Source organism: Phalangium opilio, unplaced genomic scaffold (assembly GCF_054372755.1).
Source record: "Phalangium opilio isolate 3A_F unplaced genomic scaffold, DU_Popi_V2 ptg000002l_1, whole genome shotgun sequence".
In the NCBI taxonomy this organism is placed as follows: domain Eukaryota; kingdom Metazoa; phylum Arthropoda; class Arachnida; order Opiliones; family Phalangiidae; genus Phalangium; species Phalangium opilio.
This window is the reverse complement of record NW_028324144.1, coordinates 7,835,149-7,858,766: the sequence shown is the minus strand read 5'-3', so window position 1 is coordinate 7,858,766 and position 23,618 is coordinate 7,835,149. Positions and strand designations below refer to the sequence as shown.

General features: G+C 37.4%; 2 protein-coding genes and 2 long non-coding RNA genes across 5 annotated transcripts; 2 read left to right on the top strand and 2 right to left on the bottom strand.

Annotated features, from left to right (window-relative positions):
• Nucleotides 1-8,442: 8,442 nt before the first annotated feature.
• On the top strand, nucleotides 8,443-9,918 carry LOC149718595 (uncharacterized). The gene is made up of 5 exons (XM_089849560.1): nucleotides 8,443-8,935; nucleotides 9,014-9,185; nucleotides 9,245-9,284; nucleotides 9,351-9,692; nucleotides 9,780-9,918. The coding sequence occupies exons 2-4, from the start codon at nucleotides 9,133-9,135 to the stop codon at nucleotides 9,594-9,596; spliced, it is 339 nt and encodes a 112-aa protein (XP_089705686.1). The 5' UTR covers nucleotides 8,443-8,935; nucleotides 9,014-9,132; the 3' UTR covers nucleotides 9,597-9,692; nucleotides 9,780-9,918.
• Nucleotides 8,916-11,197, bottom strand: LOC149718594 (uncharacterized). Its single transcript, XR_016371959.1, has 4 exons — nucleotides 10,990-11,197; nucleotides 10,018-10,913; nucleotides 9,721-9,925; nucleotides 8,916-9,646 (listed from the first exon to the last, which is right to left on the bottom strand). It is a non-coding gene; the product is annotated as an uncharacterized LOC149718594 (long non-coding RNA).
• Nucleotides 10,380-11,488, top strand: LOC149718593 (uncharacterized). Its single transcript, XM_089849552.1, has 4 exons — nucleotides 10,380-10,513; nucleotides 10,576-10,895; nucleotides 10,953-11,264; nucleotides 11,374-11,488. Exons 1-3 carry the CDS (start codon nucleotides 10,472-10,474, stop codon nucleotides 11,161-11,163), a joined length of 573 nt encoding a protein of 190 aa, XP_089705678.1. The 5' UTR covers nucleotides 10,380-10,471; the 3' UTR covers nucleotides 11,164-11,264; nucleotides 11,374-11,488.
• A 2,646-nt stretch (nucleotides 11,489-14,134) lies between these two features.
• Nucleotides 14,135-17,892, bottom strand: LOC149718592 (uncharacterized). 2 transcript variants are annotated; one of them, XR_016372038.1, is made up of 4 exons: nucleotides 17,003-17,892; nucleotides 16,814-16,921; nucleotides 16,143-16,671; nucleotides 14,135-16,069 (listed from the first exon to the last, which is right to left on the bottom strand). It is a non-coding gene; the product is annotated as an uncharacterized LOC149718592 (long non-coding RNA). The 2 variants fall into 2 exon arrangements; XR_016372040.1 differs by having other exon boundaries at nucleotides 16,143-16,436; nucleotides 16,494-17,892.
• Between the last annotated feature and the right edge of the window lie 5,726 nt (nucleotides 17,893-23,618).

The window sequence follows — 23,618 nt, the reverse complement described above, 5'->3', positions numbered from 1 at the left end:
TCAGGCAAACGCCGCGACGCTAGCGCCACCTCTGTGAGACCCGTGCGATAGCGGCGGTCCCAAGAGAAAAAATTATCTCTTAAGGGGTGTTTCTTTTTTGCATTTGAATTTCCCATACATAAGGCAGCCTATAAGAACAGAGAGGTTGTAAAAAGTGACAACCGAAATTCCCCAGAACGCAACGCGGCGCAGAGGCTAGCGTGGATATTAGGGTTAGTTTTATTTAAACTACGAAAAAACCTTTTTTGCCGTTTTAGTTAAGCTCGTTGAATTTTATTTAACTAATTTAGTTAGCGGAATATGAGCAATATATTAAAAAATCGAGAGCTAACAAATAACAATAACCGAATACTGATACAAATCCAAAATTTTAGGTAGGCCTAGAGCACTTATGAAACTCTCCCGCCAAGCCTTCTTCTAACCCTATACCCTTTTTAGCCACATTGTATGATGTACAGTACTACGATGAGGCTCTTAGTTTGACCTACCTGTTGTTGTTATGGTAGTAGGGGTATCACAGTAGCGCCTTTGGCAGTTTAAAATTTTTTGTTCGTCATTGAAGGGGAAGTGAAAGGGAGAGAATTGTGGTGAAATTGATATTTTTCGTTCGTCTACTTAAAAGGAAGGGAATTATGATACTCTACCTTTAATATTCCTCTCACCCGTCGGCAATACGATTTCACACTTTCAATATCGCTCCCCTATTTCAACATTCAATGAAATCGAGGCAAATTTTGAAAGCAAAAGCAAGTAGTTACTGACGTTATTTTTAGAATGGTCTTAAGGTTCCGGGATATTACAATTATTAGGTGTTTTACCGAATTCTTTCTCCTTCAAATGCTTCTGACCATAAGTGCATGCACAAGGTGAATAATCTAACACCAAGGTCCTAAATAAGATTTTTTGCCGTAGCCTCTAGTTCTGAAAGTTATGACGTTAAGCTTTTTTACGTTCCCAACGGAGCATGTACGCCAGTTAAGTACGGTACGATATGGCTACTATTACAAGCCGAGGCCTTGGGTCGTCTTGTTTATTAGCCACATCGCATGATGGATATCTACGATGGGGCTCTTTGTTTGACCTGCCCTGTAGTAGTAGTAGTAATAGTAGTAGTAGTGCCACAGTCCTGCCTTTGGCAGTATCAAATTTTTCGTTCGTCGAGAGAAAATATTTTTAGTTAACGTTAAACTTGATACAGGGAAGAAATTTTTATTTAATTTTCTTCCTACCAGCCCAGTACTAAGCAGCCTCGCCTAAAATCGCTTGATAAAGGAATAGTTCACGCATAAACCCTTTAATTTCACCCAAAACCAAGATTTTGAGAGTTAAAAAAATTTTACATTAAGTATATATTAAATCAAATCAGTAAAACCAGAAGCCGATTAGGCTTTACACATGAAGTACGTAACATGTGCCTGGGGGAACTACACGATATTCTCTGAGCTCCTAGGAAAGAACCTCCCCTTACGCGGAGGGAAATAGTTCAGTAACGCGGCTCCTTCGGATCCATTCGATCCTTCCGTCTAAAGAACCGATTTACCTCGTACCTAAATTCGAGAACTACTATAGAGACTGAGTAGGGTGTCTAAAATATTCTTTAGATAAAACTATTCACAATATCAAAGATTATTTGGGAGTAAGGCGTTAAAATGTTATCAATCTGGGTAGCTTTTGCTTGGACTATTTAAGACGCCGTACATCTGTTTTTAACGAGGTATTTTTCTGCTCTCGCCGTTACGGCAAGCCCGGCCGCCGGCGGCTCGAAATGGGCCGCTCGGCCTCAGCCGCTGATATCTAGCCAAGGCTTAGTGTAGTTTTCGTGTCTAATTCTATTCGCAGAGCTATATTTATGTTGAAATTTAAAGAAAATCTTATAATATTTAGTTGTTATCAATCTGGGTAGCTTTTGCTTGGACTATTTAAGACGCCGTGCATCTGTTTTTTAACGAGGTATTTTTCTGTTACGGCAAGCCCGGCCGCCGGCGGCTCGAGATGCGCCGCTCGGCCTCAGCCGCTGATATCTAGCCAAGGCTTAGGGTAGTTTTCGACTTTTCGTGTCTAATTTTATTCGCAGAGCTATTTTTCTGTTGAAATTTAATGAAAATCTTATAATATTTAGTTGAAGACCTAGTAAATGTCTCAAAAAATTTCGAAACTTGAGCTTTAAAACGTTAAATATTTTATAACGACTACGAACGATACCGCAAACTTGCCTTCCCGGGCTTCCCGGTTATGGCGACGGCGAGGTAGAGTCGAGGTCCCATGCAAGAAAATAGTAATATCCGTCGCCTATTGGTCTGACATTAAAGAGGTTATCTATGGTTAGGGGGCTCATGATTGGTTAAAAGCTTTTTTGTTCGTCTGCTTAGTTTTTACTTCGGGAATATCATGAAATCAATGGCCAAAGCTATGGAAAAGTGGGACTTACGTACTTTATGTGTGAAGCATAATCCGCTTTTGGTAAAACCAGAAGCGGATAAGAGGAGAAGCCTCTATCTAGGCAAAAACGTGAAACGTCTTGTTTTCGCGCTTAGAGACATCGACGCAGCGATACAATTTTATTGACGGCGAAAAAATAGCGCCTTTACATAAGACATAATAGTCCTACGCCAGCGGCTATTTTGAAATTGTAACTGTCGTTTGCTACAGCGGAGTCTGTGATAAAGTGATGGTAGGCCCAGGGTTAGTTCAATAATGGATATTGAAGCTGTTTATGATTTAATTTTAAAAGATATTACAAGTGAAAGTTTTGTAAAGCATATTGGGAATGAAAGGCAAGAAATTTTACATAATTTATTTGTAAAAATCTCGCTTACTTTAGACAAACACACCCAAGTAAACTTAGGACTTTATGGTCTAATAAGAAGGTTATGTTCAATATTTTTAAATCTGAAAGAGAATATTTCCAAAAATGATTCCAAGAAAAAGTCCCAATTTTTGTAGTTTAACCGTTGTTTGCACATATTTAGTGCTTGTTTGTTTCAAATCAAGAAATACTTGGCATTGAAAATTTCTCGTCTGTGGTATGTGCACCGCCATTTTATTTTACCATTTTTTTATTTTTTTTCTTTCTACAAAGACTATTCATAAGCTGTCAGTCCTCAACCACTTTAGTGTTCTCTTTAGTGAAGCGCGAAACCAAGACGTTTCAGATTTTTAACGTGGCGTCTATGGCTTGATAGAGGCTTCCCTCCGAAGGAGGTTTAATTATAGGCTTCTGTTAAAACTAATTGCATTGAGGATCCCCTACAAGTTGACTTTTCTTACGAACTCCAGTTTTGGCTTGGCAAAGCTAGAGGCATTTGTGGGCGTGATTTATACTTGCATGTATAAATCCCGCCCACTAGCCTTTGCCAAGCCAAACCCGGAGTTCAGGAGGAAAGTCCCCTTGTAGGGGATCTACTGGAGCCGCTCTATTCTTCAAGTATTGAAATATATATTTGTTACGTAATAGTTTCTTAAAACTTACCCACAAAAAGGATTACACCTTTAATCATCTGAAGGGCCAAGGTTTAAAAATCCTGCCCAAACTAAGGGGCTGTTACTTTTTTTTTTTTACCACCAACGAACACTAGTGCTTAGCCGTGAGGCCTTGAGCACCAGGAAGAGGTGAGCGTGAGACCCAACACCGACGGGGGCCGCTAGGTCGTATTTGTGTAAACCGGGAAGGAAATGAAGTTTACTTGGGAGGTGACGGAAGGTGGAAAGGGGGGTAAGTCACCTCCGGCGGACACGGGACAGTCAGCACCTATAAGGTATGATCGCCGACATGTGTCGTATTCCCTCAAACTTTGCCGCCCAGAAGCTGGGCTTACAGGAGTGCGCCACACTCCCGACGGGGCTGTTACTTTCGGGATTGGTTTTCTTATTAGCAATTTAGCAGCAGTAAAGGTTGCAGACGAATTTTAGGGAATGTTGAAATTTCCCCAAACACAAGTAAAAGAAATTCCAAAAATGCTTCGTAGGAGAATTCGTCTCATCGTCGGCGTTTTGCCAAGAAACGTTTTCAAGGCAAAGGTTAATTAAATTCACATTCCAAATATATATTATTTATAAATATGCTTACCAGGTTTTTAGTCAAATTGATACATTCATATTCATTGCAGTAGCGTCGCTAGGGTTTGAAATTTGGGGGAGGGGGGGGGTATCTGGGCAAACTATTTTAAAGTTATTGTAAGAAATTAATTACAAAATTTTGCATAAGTGGTTCATTGAAACTTAACGAATCTATCAATATAATTTTTATATATTGCTACAGAACTTTAGGGGGCTACGAGTAATTTTTGGAAGGGTTTATGGATTATTTTGAGGGGTCTAAGTTATTTGGGGGGGGGGGTATAACTCACCCCCCCCCCAAAAAAAAAGGCCTACCAACGCCACTGATTCATGGAATTGTATTAATACTTCAAGTTTAAAATCATTCTTGGACGACAAAGAAAAACCATGGATATAAAGAATGCGCGTAAGGAAATAGGTTTTCACGCATGGAATATTTTGGCTTAAGATAATTATACGAGATTATATCAGCTAATGCGATAATTATCTGCCTGTATTCCTGTTTATATTAATATCGTAACCTTAATCGCTCATTATTTCAAAACAAATGTAAAATATCACGGAACCCTGAGGTGAAAATTTCTTAACACCCCAGAGTGGATTTGAAGAAATTTTCACCTAGGGTTCCGTGGTAAACTGCTAATGGAGCTTATCCATGTTAAATAACTCTTGACTTGAAATGTAAAATATAAAAATTAAAGGAAAATAACCCGTTTTTCATTATTATCTACTGTTCTGAAGACCACAAAAGGACCAAGCAGCCTCATCGAACTTGTTTTCGTTAATTAAAAATAAGTTATCAAAGTTTCATACTATATGTCTAGAAAATCCACGGTTAGTAGGGCTGTCTGTTGTACGACTAACTTGAACGTGAAGAAACGTTTAAGGGATTGGGTCTATGATTGGAAGTAATTTAGATAATTAATTATGGCAGGAAGACTGGGCTTCACGCGATTGGTCAGCCCAACAGAGGTTCAACTTTCCGCGGTCATTACCGAAATATTTTTTAAACAATGTACTTAAACGATGAAAATTTAATAACTCAGCCCCCAGAAATCAAATTCCTAACACCAACGAAATTACTGTAGTTTACGTTACTTCAAATTGACTCTGACCACTACCAACGAGATATACAAGGCCCATGCGGGCGCCAATTTTTTTTATTTTTTCCGGACCTTTTAAATTGCCACGATTCTCCACTAGAGGCGCGTTTAAGTCTAAAAAAATTACGTAAACCTGACGTGACCAGCAGCCTGCTCTAAGTTTCGAACCTCGAGCGAAGGAGCGCGCGGCGGGCCTAATTAGTAAGTGTATTAAAGAGACGAAGAAGAGCCATCTATCAACCACACAAGTCAAAAATATAAGGGTGAGGGACCCCCCTTTGAAGCGAGCGTGAATGGGCCTTGTATATTTCGTTGGTAGTGCTCTGACTTATAATTGGTAATTATATAGTTTTGATGTCATTGAGATTTAACGTAACAATTTTCACTCGAGTGGGAACCTAATTATTGTTCCAACCCAGACTTAATTGTCTTACATTAATTACAAGTTGATAAACGAAAATAATACCTCTCCGAATCTAGAAAAGGCCTACCTACAAACTTATTTACTTAAATATACAATTACGGCTTTTAATTGACAAGTAAGTGCCGAAGTTAAAGTTAATTCAATCATTATTATATTGACAAGTGGGTTGACGTGTAAACACAATCACCTCGTTGTATCTCAAAGAAATTCTTAGTTTAAGAACATAACCAACACAAGACAAACTGATAACACGGTGCACTAATGTAACAACACGCACAGACACACAGATAGACGACTTTATTACTCTTTCTGTATTCTACAGGACCGGTAGGCTCTTGTAGATATGACTTGATACCGTTTTGTAACGTTAAAGTAATATTCACCTGCTTTTGCTAATTTCCTATGGAGATTAACATGGGTTTTTCGTGATTTTTCCCCACCGATAACTTAAAAACTACAGCGAAGATACTTTTCGAAATTATCTTAAATTAACAATTAAGTATTCAGGGTGTGCTATCGGCCAGCTTGATCAAAACAATTAAGTCTAAGTATGTTAATTTTAGTTAATTACAGAAGTACGGTTTTGACCATCGTGATTGGACATAATAATTAGCTAGATCTCTTGGAAAACTCAGTGTTACTACGTATGTGTAGTGTGGTGGTTATCACGTCTGCTTCACACGCGGAAGGTCCCAGGTTCGAACCCTGCTAGATACATGTATTGACCATCGTGATTGGGCGCTTGAATTAGCTAGATCTCTTGGAAAGCTCAGTTTTACCACGTATCTATGATGTAGTGGTTATCACGTCCGCTTCACACACGGAAAGTCATATGTTCGAGCCTAGGTAGATACATGTTTTAACCATCGTGATTGGACATAATAATTAGTTAGGTCTCTTGGAAAACTTAGACTTACCACGTGTCTGTGGTGTAGTGGTTATAATAAATATTTAACAATTATTTCACTTCACTTGGTTTAATAATGTGACATAGGTAGCGTACTTTTTCCCTACTTTTAAAACCATTAAACTAAGTAATATTAGAAGTTCAACAGATTGTCAAAAAAAGATGTTAAAAGCCACTGTAAATGGTGCTTAAATGCCTAATATTTCCTTAATACTTCCAAATAATATTAGTAAATGGCGTGAATTGATCATAGAAATGGGGTTAAAGTACACCCTAAATGATGTCTTTTTTGGCACTGGAAAAAACAGCATATATGGTGTTTGAATGCACCATTATATTTTAGAGTGCAAATGTATGACGGTAAAGCAAACATAATTATTCAAAATTTAATTACATTAAGACTGAAGTAACAGATAGTATATAAAAACGTCTTGGTTTGGACCAAGGCCGAAAAAACAAACGATATGTGTGAGGTTTATCAATTGACTGAAGTTTCAGATATTGAAATTTTTTTCTAGTTATTTTTATCCACTCAATCCTTAATCAATATTTAATTCAATCAACTGATTTTACTGTTAATCGATCTAGTCCCTCTAAATTAATTGAAAAAATTACATATCTACGCTTTTTCAAGAACAATTTATTTCATGATAAAATGTTTTCGGAAAATGTAATTGTTCTTGAAAAAGCGTAGATATGTAATTTTTTCAATTAATTTAGAGGGACTAGATCGATTAACAGTAAAATCAGTTGATTGAATTAAATATTGATTAAGGATTGAGTGGATAAAAATAACTAGAAAAAAATTTCAATATCTGAACTTCAGTCAATTGATATCGTTTGTGTTTTCGGCCTTGGTCCAAACCAAGACGTTTTTATATAATTAATATTGAATCGAGAAACAATATTATCTTAAATATTAAAATAAATATAATTAATAAAAAATATTTTCTTCGTTAATTATTCACCTTATTGCGCGTTACATCGCTTTAAGAAAAAAACAATTGAACATTTTTGAGAGACGAGACTAATATTGACGTTTGAAATCAAGCTTATGCTTGTTGTTTCGCCATACACAAATCGGTAGTATATAAAGGTTTTTAATTTCAGTCCAGCGTAAGAACACAGCAATTGCTTTTAGCTTTATAGAGACTAAGAGAGCCCCACCATTGGAAGGATAGGCATCTCTGGTAACCATAGACGATCGCTGCGAATACCTGAATGATAAAGGAGTAAAGTTACAGACAGGTGTCGGCCAGATGATGGTTGCTGCTAGAGGCCATTAAGTATAGCTTAGAGGGAGTCAATGATTTTCTTCCCCCTACCTCGCCTACATTTAGACCAGTGATCACTTAAAAAAAATAAATAAACTTCGAAATTATGACAATATAAATCAGGAAATTTTAACATTCCCCGCTTGTCGGGCCTAAATGGGCAACTTCGTGAACCTTTGACAAAACCCTAAATACAATCACACCACCTAAGTAAGCCTTGGTTTATAATATCAAATTTTCTTCTCAAAGTTCTTAAAGTAATCAAAATAAAAAATTGTATCATTAATCAAAACCTGACCTATATTATTTCAAACCGCGTACATTCACGAGAATAATCGCCTAAACCAGAGAGAATTTATAATAGGGAGTGGAAGCTCTTGCCCTTGACAGTGCTAAATACAATGTAGCTCAAACAAGTAGGCTACGACGCTAAAACTGGCCAGGTAAATTTCGGTCACATGACACTCCTTTAATTTTAAAGTTTGCCCTCAATCACTATTGGTTGTACAATTACCCAATAAGGGTTCGCGATTTCGAGTGCGACTGGCGCCATTTGGTGTTATGTTAAGTCAGACGTTTCCCTTTCCCTAAAAAGGTAGTGTCCATCTCCTCTAGAGACCCTCCCGCAACATTCTAGAACCACCCTAGAGGGAGGGGCCACAAAATATTATACCGGAAATAGACGTGGCCAGTTGTGTTGATCACGTGATTTTTGAGCTACATAATATTCCTCAGTTTCCAATCCCTATTATAAATTCTCTCTGCCTAAACTAACTTTGACGAACAACCCGTCAATCATAATGCACAGAGCATATGTGTGGTTTGCGAAACGTGAGTTTACAATTCAATCTTAGAAAGGTTAGATATTCACCTAGAAAACCTCTGCTTTCCACGTTTAACATTCGCATGTTCAACTCTTCTAACCCTGAGGTTTTATTTTTTAATTACAAAAAATATAATGATTAGACTTTCGTGGTGTGACTCCACTTAGCTGTTATAACGAAACGAGCTTACTGATTTTTCTTTAGGTTGCCATATAATAATTTTGTTTTTTGAGAAAATGAAAGTTGTTAGAAGAAAGCGTTGCATCGATTTCTCGAAACAAAGTACCCTATAGCTTAAAACCACGCCCATACGTTTTTTCTACACGCTAACTTCAACCAAAAATTAGGTATAGCCTCTTACTAAATACTAAAGCGAATAAATAGTTCTTTCAAAATGCTTTTAATTAGTTTCTGTTTGAGTTTAGAGAGTCTCAGGGTTTAATTTGGTACTACGATTAAACCCACTCGTATTTCGGATACATGACAGAACACAGTCTTCGAAGGTTCGCATTGAATAAGGGCTAGAATTTAAGAGGAGCCCAAAATGACAATACACCCATTTCAGTTTCTTGGAAATAACCGATATTTTAAATACAGGTAATTTTCAAATCGTAACGTTGTCATCGATTAGAAAAATAACATTTTTTCCATTATAGGTACGCTCAAGAAACTCCAATAAACGTGACGACAATTACGGTGAGCTTATTGACAATCGGTGGCGTTTCTCAATGGCAAGTATAAACTTTTAATATTTCTTGTCAGGAATCGTGGACCATGGAGCGAATAGTCACGTCTTACAACATCATAACGGAATATGCAAAACGATCCTTGAACGCCCGGTATTTTTCATACTACTTTAAATATGTAAATTGGGCCGAGCGAGAAAGTATTATGTTGTTAACTCGCCATAGTCCTCGCTCCTCGTTCGGTCAAATGGCGGACCGAAAGTTCGAGAATTTCACTAAATTCTTTGCCTTTTTGACTCGATTTGACAATATCTCTGTGTAATTCAATTTTGAAGATGATTTCAGACTATATTTCGAAAACCATGAAGTTAGCTATTTCGAAAATAAAAAATTATACGATGAACCTGATGCTTTCAACGTAAGAGAAACTAAAAAATAAATCATACCGAATTTAAATGCAAAAATAGAACAAAGTTTGAATAGTTCTTCATTAAATTGGTTTTAGAAATCAAAAATTATCTTGATTGCCTTTCCACTTTCATATTTCGATGGTCGGCAGGAACATTTCACTCCGTCTCCGGTGTTCGAAACGGCCAGGCTGCTCATCCTGTCCGCCGCCCCAAAAAGAGTCTTGTCCACTTCCTTGTCCTTCTTAAATATGGATGTAAATATATCTTAATTACAATCCAATTCATTGAATTACATTCTTCCATCAATTAGGTGGTGATTTTAGTGGGGTTTACCTTGGTGCTTCTGTCACTTTTGCTCGTCGTTCACTCCATCGCAACCAACAAATACAAATCGGTGCCCACCAAGAACTTTGTTAAGAAAATGGCCCGAGAAACCCTGGAATATGTCTGGGACAACGCGTCACTCTTGTGCGCCGAACGTAAGCGATTAAGTTATTGTTAATATTCCATATTATATCAGAATGTTGAGCGAGTGGCTTCGGAGAATTCAACAATACGCAGATAGGGTTAATTCCCCTTAAGATAATCAAACATAAATACGTTCCCTGTAGCGATTCCCTCCATTTTGCCCCACATTACTTGTCGTCTGCTGGCTGCGTCGTGGCTGATCGGAGTGACTTTCATTTTATTTTTCTTGGGTTGTTTCTTGCGTACGGAATTCACGGAGGAAAGCCACAATTGCATTGACACTCTCTCGGACTTGATCAAATCGGGAATTCCACCCTTAATGGCAAAGGAAACCGGAACTTTCGATTTTCTGAAGCATTTGGTAAAATGGCGTTTCCGTGAAAAGTTACTCAGTTCTTCTGACGTTATTGGTGCGTATCTTAGACAACCCAGGATCCAGTTATTAAGGAATGGCTAGACGCACTCGATGAGGAGAACCAATTCGCTGATCCAATAGAATATCTGTCGCTTGAAGCATACATTCCGATACTTTCTGGGGAAAAAGCTGTGATCGTGAAAGACACTTATCTGTTTTGGTTCTTGGGGCAAATCTTGACATCTGATCCCGAGAATAAAAAGTTCTTTGACGACAACGGGGGGCTTTACATTTCGCAACAGGAACTTGCCTTCGACTACTTACACCTCATGTTCAACACGTCTTGGATGAAAAGCAGCCCCATAGTGCACGAGTCCCTCCAACTGATGTCGGTATGAATTTTATCCTAAAATGATCCAGGGGGTTGATGAATGATTTATTGCAGCATGGAACCATTGTTCGAAACGCGAGCGTTGGATTACCTGGATTTTGAGGTGCGTCACTTAATTGAACAGATCACTTGGAAGAGGCCGATGAAAACCGCGGATAATTTGGACCTCAGTAGCGTCATCGTTCCCTTCTATTTGCTTTTCTTGCTGTTGTCAGGAACAGTAGCCGCCGCAATCACCGAAATATTTTTTAAACAATGTACTTAAACGATGAAAATTTAATAATTCAGCCCCCCGAAATCATATTCCTAACACCAACGAAATTACTGTAGTTTACGTTATATCAAATAGACCCTAACTTGTAATTGGTAATTATGAACTTATGACGTCATTAAGGTTTAAAATAACAATTTGCATTCGAGTGTGAACCTAATTAATGTTCTAACCCAGACTTAATTGTCTTACATTAATTTCAAGATGGGAAACGAAAATAAAATCTCTCCGAACCTAGAGAATGACTACCTACAAACTTATTTACCTAAATATGCAATTACGGCTTATAATTGACAAGCGAGCTGTGCCGAAGTTGGAGTTAATGAATTATTCAATCTTTATTATATTGACAAGTAGGTTGACGTGCAAACACTATGCTCTCATTATATCTCAAAGAAATTCTTAGTTTAAGAACATAACGGTTTTGTATAGGATTTCATTACATAGCAAAACAAAGCAAACTGACAACGTGGTGCAGTGTAACAACGCGCACAGACATACAGAAAGACGGTTTTATTACACTTTCTGTATTAATATTGTATCGAGAAACAAGATTATCTTAAATATTAAAATAATTATCTTATATTTTCTTCGTTAATTATTCACCATATTGCGCGTCAAACTTGTAAATGACACACTTTTCCAATTTCAATATCGTGGAATCGATCAATCCAAAATGTGATACTTGATTTAATTCTTATCTAAATCTCGAATTAACAATACACTTCATTTCACACTTGTAAAGAAAATTAGGGATATTGAATTTTCTTGTAAATGTTGAAGGCTTAATTGTAAATACAAAAAACCACATTCCGCTTCGTAACCATAAAGACTAAATAATCTTAGTCAAATTAAACGTAGTGGCAAAAATATCGACTTGTTGATTGATTAGTTTGACGTCTTCGTGAAAGTTTTGACTTGTAGCGGTCGAAAATTGAAAATGGCAAATGTAGAATTTGAATTTATTATTAATGGCAGATGCAAATAAAAATTGCTTTTTCAAATCTAAAACGTCATCGTAATTGATTGTTAAAATGAATCGATTAGACATACGACAAAGCAATTTCGAACTAAATTGGGAATTAACAAGTTGGGAAAACCAAAATATTACCTCTCCGAGTCAAGAGGTCTACTACTACAAACTTATTTACCTAGATATGGAATTATTTCACTTTTTTGAAGTAAAAATTTACGAAATATTGAAGCAGTATTCCAAGCATAGCGAATATACAGTAAAGCAGACGACATTTTACATCCAAATCTTGGACACATGGGTATCAGTCAATGGGGAAAAGAACAGGAAATGAAGTCTACGCTTCAGCTGTTTACCGTATATTCTGATAGCTACATTCACATCTGGTTTGCAGTGTAAACACTATCGTCTCGTCTCACCTCAACAATATTCTTAGTTTGACAACATGAATGTTAACGTTAAATAACACCAAAGCTAAATTGTAGCTAGACGCACTAATAGTCAATGCGCATCATAACGAGAAGAAAAAGTCTGTAGCTACTACCCGTTTACCATTAGCCCTTTTACTAATCTAATTGCCACCATCTTTTCTTCCATTATAAAATCTTAACCTGATTATTTAAGAGTGTATTTAACTTTCGGCTCACTATGAACCGTTAATGTCTCTTCATTTCAGACACGAAAATCAAAACCAAAAGTTTACTTCACCTCAGGCCTCAATTATTTACTCTTTGTTTCACTAATCCTATTGCGGATAATGCGCGCTTGTTATACCCGCCGGAGTCTAGGTCTTAGTTTTCTTCATGAAATCACTAAACCAAGGATTATTCTATATACAGCTGTAGTATAGCTTAAGTAATATATAAACAGCCATTTCAAATAACAATATTAAAAAAAATCTTTGGAATATCAAAATGAAACAGAGCTTTAAAGCTACAAAAGTACTAAATGCATCATAATTACGAAAAATACTTCTACATATTCACTTTATATTATGGAAAAAGGGAATATTAAGGTTCTGTAGGATTTCTTTACATATCAAAACAAGGCTAACTGCTAACGCGACGCACTAGTGTAACAATTAACGGACACACACAGACAAAAACATAAGCTGCTTTTTAACTCTTTCCGTATTAATTTTGAGTTGAGAAACAAGATTATCTTAAATATTAAAATAAATATAATTAATATTAAATATTTTCTTCGTCAGTTGTTTGCCTTATTGAGCGTTACATCGTTTTGATAAAGAACAATTAAACATTCTTGAGAGACCTGACTAATATTGGCGTTTGAAATGAAGCATACGCCCGTTGCGTCGCCTTACTCAAATAGGTAGTATATAAGGGTTTCGAATCGCAGCTATGGATAAGAACATCGCAATTGCGTGAACCTTGGCGGAAGACCCCGTCAATGGAAGGCTAGACGTTTCTCGTAACCCTAGCCGATCGCCGCGTATGTCTTAACTTTGAGGATGATGGTGGTGTTAGAAGCCAGGTGTGCAGACTGATGTCCGTGTGGGATGGACAAACAATAGAAGATGGTGGTGTTTAGAAGCCAGTAAGTACAGACTGGTTTCCATGTGGAATGGACAAAGTCGAGAAGGTGGTGGTGTTTAGAAGCCAGTAAGTACAGACTGGTGTCCATGTGAAATGGGCGAAAGACTAGAAGATGGTGGTGTTTAGAAGCCAATAAGTTCAGACTAGTGTCCATGTGGGGTGGACAAATGAACAGAGTTGTTAAACAGGCAATGGAGTAATAGCCTGTAAGTCGAATACAATTTCCGGGACTGTAAATGCGGTCTGGAAATTGAATACACGTTTGCTCCGATTTGCAAACTGCGAACGCGGTCACGTGGGTGTAACAACGGACAGACAGACACACAGACACACAGACAGACACACAGACAGACACACAGACAGACACACAGACAGACACACAGACACGTCGAAATTAGAACCTCTCCGTGACATACGTCACTCGGAGAGGTAAAAATAGACTTGATTTTGCACGACTGAACAAAGTTTTGGTCTCTTAAATCGATTTTTCTTCTCAAAAGTTCAAACGTCAAATTTTAATGAAGGTTTGGAAGCATTAAGTTAAACCGGACTCTAACTAAATCCATAACGAGAATAATTAGGCAAAATTCTTAACAAACTTTGTTCCAAAATCATCCAACCGTATCATTTAAAACGGCGTGTAATATGAGCCTGCTTCGAATAGAATTCAATCTTAGAAAGGGCAAATATTCCCGTAGCAAAGTAATTCCCATCCATGTCAAATTCTACCCAATCTGGGTTTTATGAAACTTTCAGAAATATTGAACAGACTTTCCGGGTTTAAGGCGTCATTTAGTGGTAATAATAGAAATTAATTAAATTTCAATGTCGCGTCAAGCTTCGTGATTTCGTCTAATTATTCCGCGATTCCTTTTAAACCCCAGCAACAGTTTAGTGAGCGGGAGTCGGTGGTTAAGAGCGAGAGCGGTTCAAGCGCTCTCAATGACGCCTTGCACTAAAAATCTGCCAAGGAACGAGTCCAGAATTACTTGATGCCATAATTGTACTTAAAAGACTAGGTTAAAATATTCTTTCAACTCCCGATTATAGATTTGATTATAGCTTTGTTACTTTTTCCTCACCTTATCCTTAACTTTCTGGCTATATTTATGCCCAATTAATTGGTGCCTATCAAACAATGAACGTTGATTTCCCGGAATTATAGTACACTAGCGTAAAACCACACCCTTCGAAGTATTTTTCTCGACGCTAACTTAAAGCAACAATTATAGCCTTTTACTAAATACTTACACATTACCGGGTAGAAGTGAATTAAAAGTCAAAACAAAGAGCTTTTACTTCATTTCTGCTTGAGTCTGAGCGCTTAATTTCCACTTAACTACCATTAAATATTCTCGTGTTAAATAAACAATTGCAAATCTATCAACAACTCGTTACAGTCTTCGAAGGATTCATGTTTGATTACTCGCTAGGATTAACGTGGAAGCCAAAATGACAATGAACCTATTTGAATATCTTGGAAATAACCGATATCTTAAATACAGGTAATATTTTGCATTTACAAATCATAGTGTTGTCGTCGATTTGAAAAGTAATTTTTTTATAGGTACGTTCAAGAAACTCCAATAAACGTGACGACAATTACGGTGAGTTTATGTCAACATTCATTTGGTGCCAGTGTCTTGCAAATATGTTAATGGAAATTATACTTTCAATATTTCTTGTCAGGAATCGTGGGACTTGAAACGCGTAGGGACAACTTACAGAATCGTAGAGGAATATCTAAAACGATGCTTCAACTTAAAGTATTTTTCGTACTATTTTAAATTTGATTGAACTATATAAACTGTTGTATCGCTCAGATTGGTGTGCTAATATTCTAGAGTTTTAATTTCATTTGATTTGTTCGACTCGATTAAACCGAAATTATTAACCATAAATCGCAAAACACAGACAACACTGATATTAATTGATAAATAATGATTGCGGTTCATAATTTAATTTCCCTAAAGTGTGTCTCATTTTACACAGTCAAATGTTAACTATGTTAACATCAGCTAACTTACGTACTTACTCTCATGGTAATTTAATTTTCTCGATCATTTTAGAGTATGTTACGAAGAGCATCAAGTTAGCTTTTTCGATCTTACCAAAATATACACTGAACCTGATGCTTTCAACGTAAGTCAAACTGAAAAAGAAATCAGAATTTAATTACACAAACTGGACAAAGTTTGAATGATCCTTCTAAACTTCGGTCTTAGAAATCAAATTTTATCCTATTTTCCGCGCCACTCTCATATTTCAATGGTCGACAAGAACATTTCACTCCGTCTCCGGTGTTCGAAACGGCCAGGATGATTATCCTCACCTGCGCCCCGAAAAGAGTCTTGTCCACGTACTTGTCCTTCTTAAATATGGACACGAATGTAAATATTTCTTAATTACATTCATATGACTACCCAATTCATTTAAATTCATACTTCGCCCAATTAGGTGGTGATTTTAATGGGGTCAACCTTGGTGCTTCTGTCACTTTTGCTCGTCGTTCACTCCATCGTAACCAACAAATACAAATCGGTGCCCACCAAGAAAGTTGTCAAGAAAATGGCCCAAGAAACATTGAGAAATGTCTGGGACAACGCGTCCCTCTTGTGCGCCGAACGTAAGCTCCCACACATTTGATTATAATATTTCTCAGGTCAGATTGCAGCGCGAGTCAATTTCCACAATCCAATTAGCGGAGATAGCATTTCCGTAACGAACGATGACTAGCCCTTTAATCAAACATTATTACGTTCCATAGCGATTCCATCCATTTTGCCGCACATTACATGTCGTCTGCTGGCTGCGTCGTGGCTGATGGGAGTGACTTTCATTCTGTTTTTCTTGGGTTGTTTCTTGCGGACGGAATTCACGACGGAAAGCTACAATCGCATCGACACCCTCTCGGACTTGATCAAATCTGGAATTCCACCAACAATGATCAAAGAAACCGGAACTTTCGACTATCTGAAAATATTGGTAAATAGGCGTTTCCGTGTTAAGTTACTCAATTCTTCTGACGTCATTGTTGCCTATCTATAGGCAACGCAGGACTCGGTTGTTAAGGAATGGCTAGACGCACTCGACAAGGACCAAATTTTCACCAAACCTGTGGAATATCTCGACCCGAATGGATACGTTCCTTTACTTTCTGGAGAAAAAGCTCTGATCACGAGAGACACTTTTATGATTTGGTTCTTGGGACAATTCTTGACATCTGATCCCGAGAACAAAGAATTCCTCCTGAGCAATGGAGGACTTTACTTTTCACAACAAGAACTTGCCTTCGACTACTTACATATCATGTTCAACACCTCTTGGATGAAAAGCAGCCCCATTGTGCACGAGCTCGCCCAGCTGATGTCGGTATGAATTTTATCATAAAATGATGAATGATCTCGAGGAATGTTCTATTGCAGCATGGAACCATTGTTCGAAACGCAAGCTTTGGACTATTTGGATCTTGAAATGCGTCAGATAATTGAACAGGTCACTTGGAAGACACCCATGAAAAGCGCGGCTGATTTGGACCTGAGTAGCGTCGGCGCTCCCTTCTACTTACTTCTCATGCTGTTGTCAGGAATAGTAGCCGTGGCCATAACCGAAATATTCTTCAACGGATTTGCTTAAACATTAAACACGTCACGAGACGAAATTGAATGCTTTGAAAATCTAAGAAATATTTTGTACTTCAATCAAGCACACGAACAACAAAATGGCTCCTTTGATAGTCACTTCAGATGTTCCCTTTTATCTTACAGGTAGTAATTATGTACTTAATGATAAACATAAAATTGCAATCGAGTGTAAAATTAATTAGCAATGCAATACAAATTACATGTCCTATACCGTCAAAAATATAAATAGTCTTGGTTGTTTTTCATTAACAAACTTGTTGATTGACTAGTTTGACGTGTTTATGACAGTTCTGCCTTAAAGACCAAAAGCACAGCACAGTTGTAGATAAAATTTGATAATTGAAAAAGATAGGTACATGTTGAATTTGAAATTCTTTGGAAACGGTATAGATGCAAAAAAAACTGTTTTTTCAAATCTAAAACGTCATCGCTGATTTTAAAAACTAGCAGAAGTAATATAAGAAACCTCCCTACGGGAGGGAAGTATACAAGGCGCCATAGGCATAACGTTAAAACACGCGAGACATCCTCGAACCGCCAAATACCATATTCAGACACTATTGCTTACGGACAAGGTACGGTAGATCTTAGTCCTTTGATATGGTCGTTGGAATTGGGAAAGAGGAAAAAGCGCTTCAAAGTAGTGTAGTCTGCTTAGCCGTCTGTCGTAAAGAAATAGAAGATTCCTGATTTTGCTAATAAATATTCACATACGGTTATTTCGAAACGAAAATCTAGTTTGTTGTGAATCCAAGAAGAAGATGAAAATTTGAATACAAGAACAAAATTTCGAGATAGATAATAACACCATTTTAAAATCTATCTATGTATAGTGTTAGTCGTATACCTTGGCAAGGTAAGGGTTTAATTCAAATTTTATGCAAAGACCTATGAAAATCCTATAATCGAGTCACTGCCTGTTTATTAATGATTGATTATCATCAAAATCTAAAAATGCTGCATGAATTATTTCATTGGAAAAGTTGAAAATTACAATGAGTCTATGAAATTGACTTAACTTAAGCAGCCGACGCAATCGCGAGATCAGAGAGTGTATTCCTACGCTCTACGCGGCGCAGCCCTATTTTTTAAACTTTGTTTACGGCCGTATAAGTGCGCGGGGACATTCGCGGTACGAGGATGTATCGGGAAAAATTCGCCTTTGTATACTTTCCTCCCGAAGGGAGGTTTCTTATATTACTTTTGAAACTAGTTATTTGTAAGCATGATACACAGTTGCAATGGAGTGTAAAATTAATTAGCAATCCAACACAGATTAAATGTCTTAATTATAATAATAATAATTAAGAGCTCTATTGAAAGGATTTTCCCGTTCAGAACGAGTTCTGTTTTACGAGGGAGTCACTTATTAAATTACATTATATGGGTTCAAGCAGAAGTGGTATGAGACTAGAAGTATTGAGCTAACCAAATTCTTCACTCGGCATTAGTGAAAAGACTTGATAAAACACAAACGGTTGGCCCTCTAGTGGCGGTTTCAGAATTTTCCCTCCAAAACGTGAGACGCTCGCGGTGGTAGACGGCCGAACTAGATTCAAGGAGCCGGGTCCGTGTTCTGCGGCTTTAGGTTGAGGGGAAGGGGGTAGGAAATGTTTTTGGAACTCGACCAATTTTTCTCTCTCTAGTTTTAGCGCGTGGGAAGCGGCATAAAATCCTCAAATTTGTTCACTAGTGCCAGGATCTATTGCCAATGCTAGAGCCCTTTACTTCTAGTCTCATACCACTTCTGGTTCAAGTGATTAAAAGATACAAATATTTAATTATATCGTTAACGCATTTAGCATTTCTTTTTTGAATATTGATATTGTGGTTGAACCTTTATAGGGAGTTCATTCCATAAAGCCACACCCCTAGTTTTGACACTTTTACGATTAGAAGTCAGATAAGAGTAAAAGTGTATGCTAAACCAAAAATGGCATCTTATAGTGTCGTCGTCACTGTATTCCGCGAGTATAAAATTGGGCAGCCATTTCTCAAGTTTATGTGGCACCACTGATTTTATGAAGTATAACAGACACTGTATAGCCTTAGATCATTGTAAAGTGCTGTACTACCTTATCACATTAGAAACCACACGGAGTATTAATAATGATTTCGGCCCTTGTTCATATTTTCTTGTTGATTTCGGAACAAGGAAAAATATGATGTCCTGGCAGCGTGAGTTGTTAGAGTTTTTTTTTGAGTGTTCAATGCAAATTGGTTCAGGATGTGTGTAAGCAGGGGAATGAAAATGAGGTGTACTTGGGAGATGACGGGCGGGGTGTGGGGTTCAAGGCACCTCCGGCGGACACGGGGCAGTCGGCACCTATAGGGTAGGATCGCCGACATGGGTCTTATTCGCTCAAACTTTGCCGCCCAGAAGCTTGGCTTACAGGAGTGCGCCACATTCCCGGCAGTTTTCACGATTTTTACACGACCTGGAGACGCAATATTTAGGCCTAACCATTATACACAAAATAATTGAAATTTTCACCATCCTAGGTAAAACCAGGGGTAAAACTGGGGAGGATGGCGCCTTTACGGTTAACCCCTGAACTGATTCTGACACTACAGACAACAGAGTTTTTTTCTTATCAAGATTTTCACTAGAGGGCAGTTCATAGTGTGATTTTGCCAAAGCTCTAAGGAAGTTTTTCCCCATCCCTCTTTTCTCCCTTTGTGGAAATGTATGGTGAAAGTTGACATTGCAAAAAGCGCGTAATTCGTCTCCATGTCCACTTCTCCCTGACAATAGTTTCCTCTAAGTGTAACAATTGAATTCTTTGCAATATTAAATCAATTAAAGCTAATTTATAAACAATTATGTTAACATCTCATTTTACTTCTATTATGTTGATATTTTAGGATACTTTACGAACAGCATAAAATTGAATTTCTTGATGTGACAAAGTTATGTACTGAACCTAATTTTTTCAACGTAATTGAAAAGAAATAACAGAAAATACTGAAATAGTGACTTAGAGCTACCCTTATTCTTGTTTTAGAATGCTGGTGTTATTGCGTTACCCACGTCTCTATCATTTTTCGAGGGTCGACAAGAATATTTCAGTCCGTCTCCCGTGTTCCTTTCCACGTTAAACTTTACCATGTCAAACTCTTTTAATATTCGAAATATTACATTAAGAAAAATTTGGTCCAAACTTTCTTCATTAAATTCGAAGCGAAAACTTAATCATAGACCACATATTTCTAAATTACACCAAGCTTCAAGATTTGTTTAATTACCCCATTATGGTTTTAACTTCAGAAGTAGAGAGAGGTAAACAGAAAACGCTTTTAACTTGGTGTTTATTAAAAGCTAAGAGTCCTGAACTACCCGATTCTAACTTTGCAAAGGCAAATAAAAGCCTTCATTAGATTATATTTCACCAAAAGTTTAAATATAAAGCACTGAACATAATTTTGAAATATTAATCAACCTCTATCGCTGTACACTGACCACGAATCACGCGAAATCAATTTAGCAATGCCTAGGGTTGAGTTTTAATGATGACTCTTACTAACGTTAGTACAGCGTGTCCACCGATTATGTCGAATGACTTGCCCCTCGATCGCAAACGACCAATCATATAAGGTTCTTTCCGTGACTCACGATCCAAGGATTATTTAAATTGTCATTTTAAATAATCCTTGCACGATCCCTTTAGTAGAATTTTACCTCAGAAAAGTTATACTCTCTTGTTCGCCAAGAAACGCTTATTATAACACGTTTTTACCAAAAGCGGATTATGCTTCACACATAAAGTACGTAAGTCCCACTTTTCCATAGCTTTGGCCATTGATTTCATGATATTCCCGAAGTAAAAACTAAGCAGACGAACAAAAAAGCTTTTAACCAATCATGAGCCCCCTAACCATAGATAACCTCTTTAATGTCAGACCAATAGGCGACGGATATTACTATTTTCTTGCATGGGACCTCGACTCTACCTCGCCGTCGCCATAACCGGGAAGCCCGGGAAGGCGAGTTTGCGGTATCGTTCGTAGTCGTTATAAAATATTTAACGTTTTAAAGCTCAAGTTTCGAAATTTTTTGAGACATTTACTAGGTCTTCAACTAAATATTATAAGATTTTCATTAAATTTCAACAGAAAAATAGCTCTGCGAATAAAATTAGACACGAAAAGTCGAAAACTACCCTTAGCCTTGGCTAGATATCAGCGGCTGAGGCCGAGCGGCGCATCTCGAGCCGCCGGCGGCCGGGCTTGCCGTAACGGCGAGAACAGAAAAATACCTCGTTAAAAAACAGATGCACGGCGTCTTAAATAGTCCAAGCAAAAGCTACCCAGATTGATAACAACTAAATATTATAAGATTTTCTTTAAATTTCAACATAAATATAGCTCTGCGAATAGAATTAGACACGAAAACTACACTAAGCCTTGGCTAGATATCAGCGGCTGAGGCCGAGCGGCGCATCTCGAGCCGCCGGCGGCCGGGCTTGCCGTAACGGCGAGAGCAGAAAAATACCTCGTTAAAAACAGATGTACGGCGTCTTAAATAGTCCAAGCAAAAGCTACCCAGATTGATAACATTTTAACGCCTTACTCCCAAATAATCTTTGATATTGTGAATAGTTTTATCTAAAGAATATTTTAGACACCCTACTCAGTCTCTATAGTAGTTCTCGAATTTAGGTACGAGGTAAATCGGTTCTTTAGACGGAAGGATCGAATGGATCCGAAGGAGCCGCGTTACTGAACTATTTCCCTCCGCGTAAGGGGAGGTTCTTTCCTAGGAGCTCAGAGAATATCGTGTAGTTCCCCCAGGCACATGTTACGTACTTCATGTGTAAAGCCTAATCGGCTTCTGTTTTTACTAAGCTAACTTCTGTTTGTCTTTGTCAGAACCACTTCTACCGAAACGATTTCTCCCAAATTTGGTGTGATGACAGACAATACATAAATCAACGATGAAAACAGCAAAATATTTGCATTTAATAATTTAAATCGAATCAAAAGTTTTCTGTCAAACCTTGAATGGCTATTCCGCATCGCATATACTTATTAAAAGGCAAGTCTCGTTTTAAATGCACCTTCAAAATCCATTTAAATGCGGTAGGGGGTATTTATCACTTTAGAATAAAACACGTTTCGTTAAAATTTGTTAGCATTTAAGAACGATAAAAATATTTGAAATAATTAAAAAAAAACCATGTTCACCTCGAAATCGATTGTTATACTCGAAATGCGCGGGAATTAATTTCTTTCCTATTCCACGTCATAAATACGTAAACGGTTGGCTCACTCGCCAGCTCTCAGTTACTCACTAATCGCGCGCTTAAATTTAAAGTTTCAACCTGGGCTTAGCAATAACATTGCCTAAAAGATTAGGCTTATTTCTAGTGTACTTTTCACCTCCTACGTCATAAAGAACGGGCTTTAACTTCCGGTAGCGCGAAATTTTGAATATACTGTTTTGAGGGAAAAAAATCATGTCTTAGGTTTAAAAAGTAAAATTTTTAAAATTTTTGAAAGATTAATTTTTTATGCAATCAGATATGTTTAATGGCGTTTACGACTTAAATGAGATTTGCTTTTTAAGGCCAAAAGAAAGAAGAAAAAAATAATAGATAAGCATACAAATGAAACACGTCAACAAGAAGTGATATTTAGTTTATTAAGGACAAGGTTTAAATTCGCCACTTTTCCAGCTTTATCTCCAGTCCAAACGTAGGTCCGGAGTTAATCCCCACCTTTAAATTACAACCTGCGTCTCACTGGCGACGCGAATGACGAAAATTACTTATTTTCCGACTGAAGAGAGGTGAAATAGCCCGGCCTCCTTTTACTTCCTCCCTTGTATTTTGAAAGGGGGACTGGGACTATGGCGCGCGAATACTTAGGCATCTTAAAATTCTCCCTAATAAACTAGATATCACTTATTGATGTCAAGCACAAAAGAAATTAAACTCTACCACCTCTTCTAATAAAACAAATTCGTTCAAGCGGAGCCTCCGAGATACCTAGGCCCGTGCGTGTCGATTTTTATGTGGGGAAATATCCAGTTTCATAGAGGAAATATTTTCACCCAATATGTGTACTAGATGGCGCTTTTATTACAGTTGCGAAGGGGGTCTTCCATAAATTGTCGCTGATATTTTAGGGGCCAATTATAAAAATTTTATGAAAGAGAAAGGTTTCACCCTTAAATTAACGTAATTGTTTTAGGGGCTATTTATTTTTTATTGAATCTTTTGGCTAGAGTGTGTGGACAACAAAACTTATTTTGATTTTAACATTGTTGTTTTTTTA